The 16,550-nt window shown below is 34.8% G+C and overlaps 1 protein-coding gene across 5 annotated transcripts in view; it reads left to right on the top strand.

The window, feature by feature from the left end:
- The window catches only part of LOC134527457 (U1 small nuclear ribonucleoprotein A-like), a 120,900-nt gene that overhangs the window by 89,970 nt on the left and 14,380 nt on the right, over positions 1 to 16,550 (top strand). For 4 of the 5 annotated variants that reach the window (XM_063360152.1, XM_063360149.1, XM_063360150.1 and 1 more), the window contains one exon: positions 13,974 to 14,151. The exons of the other annotated variant lie outside the window; for it this stretch is intronic. In XM_063360152.1, the coding sequence (XP_063216222.1) occupies positions 13,974 to 14,151 (178 nt within the window). The remainder of the gene's footprint in view (positions 1 to 13,973; positions 14,152 to 16,550) is intronic. 5 annotated transcript variants of the gene reach the window in all.

The raw sequence follows: 16,550 nt of genomic DNA, 5'->3' as shown, positions 1-16,550 counted from the left end.
AAAAGATGTTGCATTTAATTAAATTTAAAGGAGATATCGTGTATCAATACTAATATCAAGCTTAAAGTCAAGTTCACAGTATTAATTATTAGCCTTTACTCGATATTTTTTAGGAACTCGTAAAAAATAATAAAAACCAATCACTTTCAGCTCCTGACAAGTGAGCTACACTAACCACAATATAGGTGATAAGGAAATGCAGCTCCTGACCTATTATGAATTTGAACCCAAACATGGAAAACAAAACTGTTACAGAGTTAGGTTGTAATTAGTGTCATTGTTGAGCTAAATTAACAATAATGTCACTTGTATTATTGGTGCAGGTAGTGCATAGCTACATTCTTGATGTTTTTGATGTCAGTCGTGCCTTCCTCCTATGTGCAATACAGTCTGCAGTCATGCCTGTTTTGCGCGTGGTTGCATTTCACTGCACACGTGACTTCTGCTGGGTGTGGCCTGTCATCCACTGCACTTATTGTACTGAGGTATGTTTACGAAATATTGAAAAATTTGAAAGTGTAAGTAAAGAGCACAGGATGGCCTTTCCTCTCGAGGTCTGGACAAGATTGTACATCTTTATTACAAAACTTATCGTTCTTCCTCGCGCTTCAGTGGTATTCGTGAAATATCTAATGAATCCTCACATTCAGAAATGATTGTATGGACTCATTATTTAAGAACGAAAGTTTCGCCCGTAATTCTAACTCGTACCAGGGTGCGAAGAGTCCATGGGCTCTGTGAAACCCCCCCCCCCCCCTCCAAATATACAGGGGGAAGGGGGCTCGGCCCTTCGCCGAGGTGAAAATTGGACTTAGAATAATTTTCCCAACCGCGTTATTTTTAACCAAATCATCTAGGAAGAAGAAACGCCTGGCTGTGTGTATGCGGATATCTTTGACTTTGGCGGTTTTGTTCCTCAAACCATTAGTTGTATTTTGTGTTATCCGAGTCTTCTAAAATTTGTGATATAGATAGTGACGAGGTAATTGATCAAGTTTGTGTTAATTATAACTCACCGATTTTAAAGTTTACATGTTTAAAAGAGCAATTTCAGGCTCTAATTCGACGAGATTACCAAGTTATATTCCTATTACTTTCGAAGACACCTTGACTAGACTAATTATGCTTTTGTTGCATGCGGAAATTATTTCGACTGATAAACATTTTAACAACATGACAAAGATTCCAAAAACAAATCCCTTTCGGCACAAGGTACAGTCAAAGGTAAATTTCGAAGTACCTATTTATTCTGGAAATGTTTTGGAAACTTCTATAAACTCCTGGAATATTTTAAATACCTAATGTACATAACAACCTATATGTTCGCCATTATACAAAAAAGATAGATTAAACATTTTCTCATATTCCATGCAGCGAAACTATTTTGAATGTTTTTATTTAAATGCATCCAGAACTGAATGTCATAACGAATTCCATATTATGCCTACTATGGTAGTTATGAAATTATTTTGGACATTCAAACACTATTTTTCAACCCTTCCAATAATAATGGTCGTATAAAAGTTATTTTTTTGTACAAAGGTTTAAGGTAACATTAAGATGGTTGAAAATAAAATCCAACAAATTTGATACTAAGGAATTTTAAACTTTTTTTTTAATTTCAATCCTTTTTTTTTACAGTAATAGTTCGTTTCATCAAAAATTGTTTCAGCCAAAGGTTTTAGATAAAAATTTAGGAGTTTTATAATAAATTATAATGGATTTGATAGTTATATCTATTTTTAAAAAAGTAATTTTTTTTTTGTCTTTCTACCCTTGTTATTTCCAACCCTTGCAGTAATGTTTGTTTCATAAAATATACTTTAGACAAAAGTTTTCAACAATATTAAAAAAGTTAAACAAAAATAGACAATAATTTGATAGAGTACATGGTAGGGAAGCTTTATTTATTTTCTTATTTCAACCCCGAGTTTTTTCAACCCCTTGCAGTAAAGGTCTGTATTATGAAAAATTGTTTCAGACAAAAGTTTTAATAAAAATTATTAGATTTACAAACAATGTGAACAGATTTTATGGTATGCCTACTTAGGAAAATATTAATTTCTTTCTTATTTTAACCCCACTTTTTCCACCATTAGATTTACAAACAATTTGAACGGATTTGATGGTGTCCCTAAGAAGGGAGTTATGATTTTTTTTGTACTCAACCCTTGTTTATTCCACCCCTTGCAGTAATGGTTGGTCACATAATAAAATATTTCAAACAAATGTTGTAGATAATAATTTAAAGTTTTTACAATAAATTAGAACAGATTAATAGTGTACATGGTACGGAATGTATGATTTTTATTTATACCCTTTATTTTTTAACCCCCTTAAACAATGGTTCATCTTATCAAACAATTTTACAGACATAAGTGTTTGATAGAAATTATAAGATTTACAAATGATTCAAACGGATTTTAATCTAAGGTTTTTTTTTTATATTTTACTCCTCTTTTTTTAAAAACTTTTGCAGCAAATGTTCGTCAGTTAAAAAATTGTTTCAAACAAAAGTTTTAGATCAAAATTATAATATTAACAAAAATTCGCACGAATTCGATGTTGTGCCTACGAATGGAGTTATGATTTTTTTTTCCCCTCCATCACTTATATTTTCAACCCATTGCAGTTATTTTGGTCGTATCAAAAACCTATTGAGATAAAAGTTTTTGTATTACTCCTACGAGTTACAATACTTTCACACGGATGTGATATTTTCAGTATTGTGGTATGAGAGTTACAGTGATTTTTTTTTTTTTGTTTTTCAAAAAATATCCATTTCTACCCCTTTAGTCAGATATTGCCCAATAACGAATTTGACCAAGATTTTCCATTACTGGTGTTGATTTATTAGTATGTAAGTGATATGTGAATAATTGCGGCAGTTATCGTGTTCACAAAATTGTGATATATATATATATATATATATATATATATATATATATATATAAACTTTTGAGTTGACGACGGTTTTGGGGTCTATGGACAATGAAAAAACTATATAACAAATTCCGGGAGTCGTACCGTGGTAACGGCTACACTAGGTAGTATTTCTTTGAAATCTACCTAAAATACGAAGCAAATATTCCAAATGTTCATTCGGGAACAAATAAAATACTTTCTTCATCATTAGTTAACCCACTAGCTATGAACATCATGTTTAATTAATGCACAAACACAATCAAATTAATTTTTTCGCTAGACATTTCCCTCCTTAGAAACGCTTCCTTGGCTTGCATGAAGTATCGCGATATACCGCTCGAAATAAACAAGTAAACGTTCAAGTAAACTGTTACTGGTTACGTTTAGGCATCGCGATCCCAGCCTAGGAATCGGACGTGGTGCTAAACACAATAGAGCATCAGTATAGACATGGAGATGACAGGGCAGCCCCTTCAGTCTCCCCTCCTCCAACTAAACAACGATGAGACTTGTAACCACCTCAGCGAGGTATGGGAACATATGCCCGCTCAGTGGTTGTCACTGAAGAGTTCTAGGTGGAAATATGTCATTGAATATTTATTTTAATATGTTGTTTCACCTGTTCACACTTCTTCAGTAAACTAGCTTTTTATCTTTCATCATATTTGTTAAATCTTGCAATGTTTCATTTTGAATATGTTATGCTCCATATGTATTCCTGTATACCTGTATAAATGTATTGTAGGATACATTGTGACTACTGTTTTGTAATCTCGTAACTAGTTTGCACTGATGTGTTGCCACATACCTCACAGAGATGCACAGTAGTCAACCCCTCTACACTCGTGACACTGCTCAGCTCTACAGTAGACCCTCGTGACCCTGAATGTGGACCCGCTGTCTCTGTTCTGCTGTTCTGCTGTTCTGCTGTTCTGCCCCTATGAGCAACAAGAGAGTGTGTCCCAAACAACTGTTCCGCGCAGCCGTGGCTCCACGGTGCCACCAAAGCTGAGGCTGCACAACTGTCGTGGTGTCTGATGGCCAGTTGCACCATTAGAGTTCAAGCGAGATCTCGTTTCTCAAACTGGTTGAACCATGGTTTGACCACTTTTTGTGTTGCACCATAGTGTTTTGAGTTCTACAACGATCATTGGGAACTTGGAGGTGAACAGTCCTGGTAGTTCAAAACAATGAATCTTCGATCGGTACAGCGTGAGCAGATATGTCGGGAATTATTAAGGACTCTATGTATGTTATATTGTAATTAGACGTAAATAGGAGAAAACGATAAATGGTAAATATTATATAATTATTTACAACCTTTTATATTCAAGAATAATGGTGCTTTTCTAGTGTTATAGACACTTCTCAAATGTCCCAATTTGAAGTGTTTTTTAATTCTCTTTAGTACAGAGTAATGCTTTAAAAAGGCTTTTTATTTCGTCATAATTACTTTCCATGTAAAATGTTTTTTTAGAACATATTAGTTCATCATATTGCGTGGTTTTGTAATAATGTTTGAGTACCAGTATGTGTTATCAATGGTCTTTAAAGATCAACTTAATTGAGGCAGCACCCGAATGTGCTGCTATATTGTGGCTACTGCATCAACCATTTTCTCGCCATGTGATATTCGTATGTAGCGACTTCGTACCTGTCTAGCCTACTAATAAAAACGCCCCTAACATTTCTTCAACGCTGCTTGCGGCCGGTCGCCACAGAATGAAGAGTTATGAACCTCGGTTCACGCGAATGATCACGTAGCCCCAGTATGTGTTGCCGTCGCAACGCTTATCAGAGGAATGATCCGCGGATCATTCATTGGATCAAAGAGCAGAATGGTGGAACTGGCCTTAAATGTTTCTGTAGTTCGGCTGATATGATCAATATAATCAAGTGAACCACAATAAACTCGGATTCCTACATGATTTTTACTGTCAATGTCAGTATAAAGATTGCCTTTATATTTAAAAGTACACGTGGATCCGTTTTGACAGTAATAAGTATAAAGTAAAAAAACTATTTGAATAATTATAAAATATGACTGTTTGTATGTTTGTGCCATTTATGCAGTTGTACAGCATATGACTTGTCTCGCATAGCAGGTTATGGTACAATGTCAAACCCAGAACACAGAAGCCATAAATCATATTAAAACGTACCTTTGAAAGATCCTCCAATCTTTTGCGACAGCATGTTACGGTAGAAGTAAAGTGAACGATCGTAAAGGTATGCAAATGGAAGTACACAATGTGCTTTTTTAATGAAAATAATTGTCACAAGACATTTTTAAGTTTGCAGATAAGATAATAATATAAATAATTTATAAAACTTTACAATTATTTGACAGAAAATTTCTTATCTTTTATTTAAAGTACCCTTGTCAGTCGAAATAAATTTAACTTAATAGGCTTTCGTCACTTACCGCTGAATTAGTTTTTATTGAATTAAATACTAATACCTATATATGTGATTTAAAATCAATTTACAGATACTAAGTTAAATTTCCAAGGTAGTTATAAAATACGAAAATAAAGTAAAATCGGAATGGGTTTTTCACTTCTGTAAATTAATTATTAAATTGTATTTCAGGTACTGAGAAAACTATTTCGGAACATAAATAGTACTTAAATGAAATACAATTACGTAAATAATAACTATTCTTACGAAATAAGTATTAACGGTTTCATAGAACAAATGATTTGATTTTAAAGTCATCTAAGGTAATTTTTTATGATAGTAAGAAGACAACGTATATTTGGACTAAATGACATAGTTCGAATTTTTTTATTTATTTATAACACAACTAATGTCTCGTTATAAATTATTTTAAATATTCATAATGATTAATTGATTTCAAAATATCTTTAGGGGAGAATATATTCGAAGAGATATTGCATTCAAACACTCGCATTGTTTCATATGTGTATTAGTAGATTATTGATTAATAAACTCAACTTTCAACTTACTTATTGGACAGATGGGGCCATTAAATTTGACAAGCACATTGTCACATACAATAGCCATAGCTTGCCAATTTTGATGATTGTAGCTGCTCAATAAGTATCAAAACTCATAAACGAATATGTACAGATGAGCACTACATATAAATTTACAACTCAGTCTAAGGTATAACTAACGAAGCTATAAAAAAATCTAACTATTAAAATAGAAGAACTTTGCTAACTTTATAGGCCTGCAATGTTTGAAAACTGCAGATTTCCATTAAATGTGAAAAAAAAGTTTGATGTAGTTTAGTATTTGTTTTATATTATATATAAATGGTATTTTTTCACACTATTAGGGCTAATTTGGCAATTATACTTGCATATTCAACGGCCAAAAGCGTATTAAATTTGATTGTAATACCTGTAATATAAGTATTGAAAAACATAAGAGAATATGTAAAATTTCACACTAAATCTAAGCTGGTATTTATATTCTAAAGTAAAATCAATGGTGATAAGACTAAAGCTTCGGCCACACAGAAAGCTACGCTTTGTTCGCTATGTTCGCGATGTTCGCTATGTCCGCTATGTTTGCTGCGCGAGGTGGCCACACAGAATAGTGTAGTTTGCGATGTCGGCGAGGCGCATGCCGTGGGATTCGAGTGCTTATTCCGACGAGGATGATATTCTGTTGGCTCTCACAGTATGTAAACGAAAAAAGAAATGGGTTCATGAAGTGAATCTCAAAAGAAATGAATTTGGTGAATTTCATCATTTAATGAAACAGTTGTGTGCGGACGAGGCCAAATTTATTGAATACTTTAGAATAAATACAACTCAGTTTGAAAGCATATTAATGCTAATCAAGAATAAAATTGAGAAGGAGAATTTAAATTACAGGAAAAGCTTTGGAGCAGAAATTTAATTTGATCATTAACTGGATAACTAATAAATTGCAATTACACCTATCCTGGTTTATTAACCTCTTTGGAAATCAAATCCCAGGCACTATCACGAATGTCCTGCTTTCTATAATCTTCTATTCATTTATTCCATAAACATGGATATTTTCTTACTTCTTCAATAAAATTTTCCGTTGACATTATACTAATAATGTAAACACTGAAGTGGGTACCTACAGCACAGTTCCACGCGAAAACAGATGTTTTTGTTTATCTGCGCATGCGCCAAGTCAGCGACGTTTTAGAAAAATAGCCAAGAACCAAACACCTGGTGACGTCGCCAACATAGCGCACATAGCAAACATAGCGAACACAGTTATGTGTGGCCAGTGGCACCTGAGATGCAGCTGGCTATATTGTGTTCGCGTAGCGAACATCGCGAACATAGCGAGCATAGCGCTCTGTGTGGCCGTAGCTTTAAAGTCAAAGAAGCATAATTGTATATATCATCAACATGAGGTAAACCCCGTGAGTTTGAAGACTGGGCTGTTAGAAATTACAGGAAATTTCAACGTACTTTCCAACGAAGAATTTAACTCAAAGAACGAAGAGATCTACATAATTTCAAATAATATTCATAGAAACTACGCCGTATTTCAACTTCCCAGTTGTATAATTAGTTCTAAACGAAGCCAAATAAGGGCGGAGTTAGTCATTTGATATTCCCTACCGTTTAGAAGCATTGAGTTTCCATAGAAACTTCTGTACTGACTTTGAAGTTGTGTCAATATTTTGAATTTTTTTAACGTTTGAAATAAGAGATTTCAACTTTTTGGAACTTTTCCGTGGCTTCCTGGTTCCATCAAAGGAAGACAACGAGCAGTTGTGGGAATTTCACAGTTTTGAAACCTGAAAACTGCACAATGACACACGTGCATATTTTTCAGTTGAATTGGTAGCAATATTTCACTGCTTCCTATCAAGTAAGCCACGCATATTTCTACTTTTACCGTCTGCACCAGGTGAACAACGATGCTTTCAGTGTCGGTATCTCAGGAGTTCTCAGACTCGTCTTTACTATTCATTATTTAAGGTTTTACTTTGCAAAGCTAGCGTGTACATAAATTACCAGTGTGCAGAATTGTCCGTTGGCGCAGGATTGTTAAAACCCCTGGAACACACACGCGTCTCAGATGAGCTCCACTGGTTCACGCGTTACCTGAAGGACGTGATTGCAGCCATGTTTTCGTACGGCACCGCGATGAAGGGTGGCTGAGGCTCGAAGTAGAGCGGCCCTTAGTAACCCGCCGGGAATCGAAGTAAGAGCCACGAGGAAGAGCGCTACAACCACCTGCACCACAGTCTGTTCGTGAAAAATATCTACTTGCTAGAAGAGCCAGACTTGCACATGAAATGTAAAATGAAGAGATATTTAAACTAATCACTCGTCTCGACGAATTTAAAAATAAGGAAGAGCCACCCATCACGGTGAAGATAGAAGTTTTTGATGAGATGCAACCTGTAAATAAGAGGAAATATTAACCTGATCGAGAAGAAGAGGAATTTACGAGTACAGAGGCTATGCACAAGAACAAATTACGAAAACGAGGACACCAAGTTAATGCAATGATCCAGCCATACCTGAGATTTTACATGAGTCAGAATACTGACATGACCTATGGAGTGTACAGAAAACATAATAAGTGGTTCCTCGGAGCTGAAGAAATATTTTAAGAAATAGGAAATATTGTATGCATAGAAGAGTTCAAAACACATGGGACTTTGGATCTTTACGAATCGCTGTTTTGCAGGGAACCTAAAGGCTATTCTCACAAGATTTACAGGAGTATAAAAAACTGCTAGAGCTAACCAATTCACCTTTTTGCTATAACGATCCGGAATGTGGCATATACGAAGACGAAGATCATGAAAAAATTGACATTTTCGCTAATCTCTTCAGTGAAATAGCAGTACATGGTGAAGGTTTAAAAAAGCTATAAAGTGTTCAGAACTTTGACTATGTGTATTGGAACAACCCTAACGAATTGTCGACAGGTTAAGACTAAATTTTTCGCTCATCAACGAAATAGTCTCCATAATCTAAGAAGTAAGGAAAGTTGGCTACATAAAATGAATCTAACTGGAATCGCTCGTGAACTTTATGCTCCTGCAAAATGGAAATAACTTCGTCGTAAAGTTGTAGTGTATGGATTTGATGATTTATTCCACGCGGACCTTGTTGATATGATACAATATTCCCAAATGAATAAAGGTTACAAGTATATGTTGATGGTCATCAATTTATGGCATGTTTTCTTGGGCTAGACCTGTGAAATCAAAAAAGCCAACCGACATAACCAAGGCTATGAGAGACATTTTGCTTGATGGACATGTACCCCACACCCGCAAACTGATCTCAGTAAAGAATTCTACACTGCGACCATCAAAGCTTTCATGAAGAAGTTTGGTATTAAACACTACTCTACAGTTAATAATGTTAAAGCCTCCATTGTCGAAAGGTTTAACAAAACTTTGCGCACCAAGACACAGTTCACGGCTAATGGAAATTACAAGGGGCTTGATATCTTGCTGAAATTAGTAAGCGAATACGATTTCACGGTGTATTCTAACATATAAATGAAGCCTAAAGACGTAAAGGATAATCACATGCTTCGAACAGTGTTTTCCAGCACAAAGACGAAAGATCCACGAAAGCGTATAGCTAATGTCGATGACATTGTGCGAATCTCCAAGCAGAAAGGCATCTTCAAGAAAGGTTTCACTGTAAATTGGAGTCCCTATATTTTCCGTGTGACACATGTTCGTGAATCGGAGCCTATGACCTACTACCTCGAAGATTAGAACCACAAGCCATGCCGGCTTCTTTGCCGAGGAGATTCAGCCTACAATATATCCCGATACATATATAGTGAAGAACATTCTCAAACGAAGAAATGGCTGAACCTACATCAAATGGTGGGGTTTCCCATCTCGCTTTAATTCGTGGGTAGCCAATGCAGAAATCGAGAAACGCTAAAGACTTTAGTAATTTGCCTTTTTTTTTTGTAATAGTATGGAATTTATGTAAAAAAATTAATTTTGATACTATACCTGTCACTTTTATGGCTTTTTGAATTAAATATTTTTTTTTTTTGCATTGACCATGGTTCGAAGCGAGGATAGAAATTTGTCGATTTAATCAGTAAATTATGAATGATTTTTTTGATGATTTTGGGAATTTTTTCTTCATGTCATAAACAGCTTACTGGAGACTGGTAGTAGAGGAATTTAAGCCTCTTTTAGGACTTTACACCATATTTATTGAAATTAATATTTTTTATGTAAACTTAAATTTTTTGCATCAATAAAGAATCTAACCATGACCAGGAATCAATCCAATCAATCAGAATATTGATTGTAGATTTTTTATACATTTTGGAATTTTTACCTCATTTATAGCTAAATAGCTAAGGATTTTCAATATGGCGGATGTGACGTCAAGATCGTGGGCGCCATATAAATAAATTATTACTGCACTCTAGTGGATAACAATTAAACTAACATGGCGGTAGCACACTCTAGCAGACGAAAATAAGATAGGAGCCTTCAGCAGACGAAAACAATATTGCGGTTGTGACGTCATACTAGCTAGCGATGTATATACCTTGGCAATAGTGGTGGGAGGTCAGTCTGCCAGTGACTTCCGTGGAGGAAGTATTCATTGCTATTTTTTACCCTTATTGGGTTCGAACCGAGGACTCCATGACATAAATGCGCTTTTAATTAAATTTTTATTAAAATAATATTTTTTTAATAAATTTTAAAATTTTTCCCTATATTTCCTGATAATAATTATGGATATTCCAGATGGTGGCCATAGCAAAAATTTCGATGGGAATATCATAATTCTAAATGGTGGGTAAGTCTATAAAAATGGCTGAACCCAAGATGGTGGATTAAAGATGGCCCCCGGGGTCGTGATCAAGGTCAAAGGTCAAGGTCATCCAATATTGCAGACATGATGTTAGAATGCAGCCCACCAGCACCCAGCTCCAGTTTCCGGAACTGGTATTTTATAACTACTGACGAGGCATGCAATTGAATTCAGAATTTTGTTTGATTGATGAATTCATGTTACCAAATCAGACCTACTATATGTTTTATCGTGTGAAATTCAAACGAAATAGGATATACTACTGAGTCGATTACTATGCCTTAAAAACAACTGAGATACACTATCATGCAATACTAACTTCGTTCTCCTTGATGTCTATAGAAGCCCTCCTTGTCTTGCGACAGTGAGAACCTGATGTGTTCGTCTGTGCTGTTATTATGTTTTTCATGACTAAATTACTTCCACGGAATGATTGAGCTGTCTGATATCTAGGTTTGAATGTTCGTCTGTGCTGTCGTCGCTGTGTTTTCCATTATACCTTTTTAGGTACATCGTTGGGTTTATCTGTTTGACGTAGCTGATTTAGGTTTCTTCTCTGTGGGTTTATGTTTGAATTATTATTTCTTAATTTGAATTTTTTCCATGGAAAACAGTGCAATGCCGTATGTCCAAGAAATTTTATTAAATCATGATTTCCCATTGGATGAATCATTTAAAGAAAAATTAAGTAGTCTGGATAGTTCTCACGATGACACAATATACTATATATTCGGTTCTGTAAATAACTATTACTAACTGATTATTCAAGACTAGATATAATAAATAAATATTTTCTCATTTAGTTATATTACTTCTTCGTGTTATTTTTACATTTTTGTTTATCACTTAATTTTTTTGATATCAAATATATTTTGAAACTCCGATGAATAAATTTTTTACTAATAACCAATGAGAAAACATATCCTGGTTGATTATTATATTTTAGTAACTAATATCATAATAGCAACTTCACTCTAGAGTAACAAAATGTTATGCTTTATAAATTGTTTTGCTGGTAAGTATATTATTATTAAGTTTTGATAAAAACTACTTTAATCATATCTCTAATCTATATTTTGAAATGTGTAAAGGCATTACATATAAAGTTTTCATCTTTAGCTGTGGGTGTTTTAAATGCTTAGATTAAAAACGGTATATTGACAGTATGCTTGATTAAGAACGGTATATTTTTCTTAATAATAATAAAGTTTTTTGATGGAAACAATGCAACTCTCTGTAAGTATGAAGTGAAAAATAATAATGTTTCGCCAAAATAATATTCTCAGATACTTTCACTTTGTGAATATTACTTCTGCAGAATATTGAAGGTACATGTGATAATACTACTTCTGGCCATTAATTTAAAAAAAAATCATACATATAAAATACACACAATTGGTAATTGTGTTTAGGGGGAAAATATTTAACTTACTATTATTAATTTATTTTTACGTGCAAGTTGAAAAGAAAATATTTATAACCAGAATCAATAATAATGTATGAACTTCGGTTTTTTACAGATAAGCAAGGATTTTTTTTTCGTTTTACATAATATGATTTATAAGTGTTTTTTTATCAATATCTTATGTTTAGTAAAAACATAAAGATATTGTAATTATTTCATGACTGCATCGTTAACCTTTAAATAAAATAACATGACATAACTTAGAATACACTTGGATAAATTAATATGTAAATATATGTCTTATTTTCAGTATTCATTTAAATTTAAATGCTTTCCTTCTTTAGAATTGATATAAGAGAAAACTTACAGGCATTTAAATCTTAGCACGTCAACAATACCTACTCCTTTTTATTATTATAAAATAAGCTACATGAAGCTGACTTAATGGCATTATAAATTATGGATATTATTATTTTATGTCCATTTAGTTTTCATCGCAGGTAAATTTAAGTTTACTTCATGCAAGGCAGCTGCAGAAAGAAGTGTTCCTCGTCTTGTCAAAGATTGTAAATATCTGGCGCGCAGCTTCTCGTAAGTGGCTGGAAATAAGTATCGCCACTGCTGTGTGAAATGTGGCTGGACTCGTGGCGACTGATGCCAGCTTTGTGAGCGTTTCCCTGGGCTCAGCCAATGAGAGGAGACGTGAGAAAGCTGCTACCCCCGTCGCCTCTCCCTCACTTGTCCTGGTTGGTTTGTATGCCGTAAACATCCATGCACTGTATAACCTGCAAATAGCTTGGACAATATCTACCAAAATCCCCCATCGTAGTTGTATGTATTGAATGTCAGTGTGCTGCTATGTAATTTGTTTATGTTCTCACTTTAACATAACCTAGATTACCTACAAAATTATTGTCATGTGCTATTATCACATATTTTTGCTTAGTATTTGTATCATTAAAAAATGTATCCTTTTGAAACCTTATAAACAAATAGTTTAATTGCTGTGAACTAAGTGAGAACATAAACTTCCTACCTGCCCTTCTTTTAGCCCCTGCACAGCACTAGCAGGTAATGGAAATATACTAATGCCAAGCTTATAAGTAACGTTGCCCTTTTTCATATGCTGCTTTTGACTTTTGAGGAGAGTATGTAAATGAATTGCATTGACACACCTGATTAATATTCTGTATACCTACTTAAAGGGTAGAAATAAGTTATTTAGTAAATCCGGAGAGTATGGTTAAATGCCAGGCGCAGTTAACAAAGCAATCTGTCTACCAGTGGAGATTTGCAATCGTGATTCAGGACATAAATAAATTTTGGTTGTTATGTATTTTCATCATTATTTTGTTTTATTTTAAACCATATTATGACAGGCAAATAAATGCTAGATGTTAGTCAAATCTGTAATTTTTTGAAAAGTTTTATGTATCAGCAAAATTTTAAAACACGATTACTTGAATCACCAGTCAATCATAATTCTGAACAGTTAAAAACTTGGTCATGCTAGCAATGAAAGCAATTTTTTTATAGACCCACTATAGGAGGTGTCTATTTGAAAATCCGAACATAGGTTTTTTCAGATTTTTTATTTATATCCTAGTTTGAGTGCACACTTTTGTGTTCATGAGAATCCGTGGGTGTGCTAACTTTCCTGTAATTCTGAGCACTTCCTCAAAAGTTAAGCAGCGCACTTTAATTGGCTGAGATATTAACATGGATATTCACTAACCAGTAGTTTGGAGATTTCCTTTGGGTTGTGATCCCCCTGTCGCCACGTGCCCTGTACAATCACCCCTCTTTAATTTTCTGTTAACATGCACATTGTTGGTCTTTTTCTCTCTGTGTGTGCACAGTTTCCCTGGCTTCTGCCGCCTTCGCATGCACGGGAAAGGTGGGTCCCCGGTGGCTTTCATCGAGTACCACGATGTGAGGTTTGCCGCCCAAGCCATGAGCACCCTGCAAGGCTCCTTCCTGCTCTCCTCAGACCGCGGCGCCATTCGTATCGAGTACGCCAAAAGCAAAATGGCAGAGGTTGGTCTCGCCGCCCGCGCTGCGCCCTGGATTCACGATGCAGCTAGCGGCAACAGGTCCCTTGTAGCTCTCAGTTCGCGAGTCACCTCTGTTCTTTCGCCCGCTCGTCTGGCTTAGCTGTATTGTCAATCCAGGGTCAAGCGACTGCTGGGAGGGATGAAGTACACATTTAGACCGGAAACTTGTTAAATGAGCATATCGAATGTTTTCACGTTTACCACACATGAATGTTATGGACACATTGGCAAGTTAATCATATAATTTGCGTTTGTTAAAAACAATTTACCGTAAAAAGCTTTATCATTAGCAACGAGTTTTATAGTGCTGACTCCGTATGGTTTATTTGTTCAGTGTGCGTTCCTCTGTTACGATAGTTAATTGTTTATACCTAAATAAGAAATATAAAATTTTCCATTAACTTCAATCACTGCGTATTTCATGGAGGTTTCAGGGATTGACGAAACACTGCTATCAAACCCACAAGTGACACGCCTAGAGACTGTGCGCATAGCAGCTCTGAGGATACAGAGTTGGACCGTCAACTGAATACATGCTGGAGAGCCACGCCACAATCTGATAACGTGACACAGATTTATCGACCGTTTAAACTGCTGCCTGAAAATAATAATAATAATAAAATAACAAAATTAAACATTCAAAGAGCAAAATGGGTATATTTAGTTGTCAGCCGGAACATATATGTATATACATAAATAATGCAAAAGATTGGCAATTTCATCAATCATGTATACACAGATTTTATTTATCTGTACTCTGCTGACTTCGCATACTCTCTACCAGCCTATTAAAATTTCCTGTGATACAAGTTTTCGATAAATGCTCATTCAAACAGCATTTTCTGCCCGATAGTTATTGTACGTGATTTTTGACGCTCATTTTCTCGCAAATAATGGCTTGTATGCCACTCCTATCTCTATTTACATCTCAAGACTTTGGCCATCAAATTTCGGGGAAGCATTATGTTGCAAGAAAACTAATTTTTGCAAACTAAGGCTACAATTTTTCAAAATATTTTACCATATAGGTAAATTTATGTGTCCTACTTAGGTTTGTTAAAACAAAAAGCACTGCCCTTTCATTGAAGTGAGACAGAATCAGTTAATTATATTATGAAAAAGAAATGGAAAATCTTTACCTTACATAGGTTTGTTCAAATGGTCATCGACCTTACAACAAAAATAAAAAATACATTATTCTTTGGATATCCTTAAGTAATTTTTATAAAAAGTCATTTTTATTTGGTACCATAAACGACACAAAACAGACGTGATATTTTCTAAACTGAGTCCTGTAGTTTTTCCTCAGTTTGTTGATTTAGCTATGAAAATAATTTTCATACAGACATGGATACTGCTGGCTCTTCCCTCATTTCTCTGAGCATGAGAACTTAATGATCATATTGTGACGGGCAACTGAATCGACAAGCCTGTTAGTGATTATTTAAGTTTTTCTGGTGCATAGAGGTCCTAAAATGATTTTTAATGTTTTACATAGTACACAATGCACTCGAGTTTCCAATAATTTCACACTGCACTCATTTGTAAAACACACCTGTAAATTATGTGAACTAAAATAAGGGTTGTTTTTTTCATTTATGATGACATTGATAAGTTTACCCTTCTTAAGTTTATTTTTGTATAATGGTTTAGTAAAGTGAAGACTTTATCCAAATATAATATAATAACGAAATAAAAATATGCGCCTTTGCAAATTCGTGTAAAATTATTTTGTATTACGTAATAGTTTAAAGAGACGCATTAATATTTTGAAATAATTAAAAATATGTCAAATAATTATTATTTTCTTTTTATAGTATTAAAGATTTTATTTGTGACTATTAAGAAGCACAACGAAAGAAGACTCTATGAACTCCAAAAGCTAGACGAAGAAGAAAGATAATGGATTCACTATTCGCAGCATGGCATAAATCGTGTGCTAGGCAGTTGGGAACTCTTTAAACGCTACTCATTCGCCGATGCCTGAGTCAAAAGGTCGACACTGCAACTGCCTCTCTGGAAAGGACGTCTCTGCTTCACCGACTTGGATAGCACGTCCTCGGAACGAAGCTCAGCGTTAAATGATGACGTCAAGGGTTGCGCAGTAATGCTTTAAATGTTGAAAACGCTATGAAAGTTGTGTTTGGACCTCGCGTCAAGTAAGTTTCACTTTTTAACGAAAACTTGTTGGAAGATTTTCTTGGAGTTGGTTTGAAGACACTGTATTTTAAACACACTGCGACGAAATTCGAGCATCATATGTAGGCAGACCCCTTGGACATAAAAGATCGCTAACTTGCCTACCTGTCAGGCACATAGAGGAGTGAAGTGAGTGACTAGGATCAACAGCTGGTCCCTGACCATGCAAAGCTTCTACATCCT

This window comes from Bacillus rossius, chromosome 1 (assembly GCF_032445375.1).
Source record: "Bacillus rossius redtenbacheri isolate Brsri chromosome 1, Brsri_v3, whole genome shotgun sequence".
Classification (NCBI taxonomy): Eukaryota; Metazoa; Arthropoda; class Insecta; order Phasmatodea; family Bacillidae; genus Bacillus; species Bacillus rossius.
Note: the sequence above shows the minus strand (reverse complement) of the source record. Positions and strands in the feature narration are given on the sequence as shown.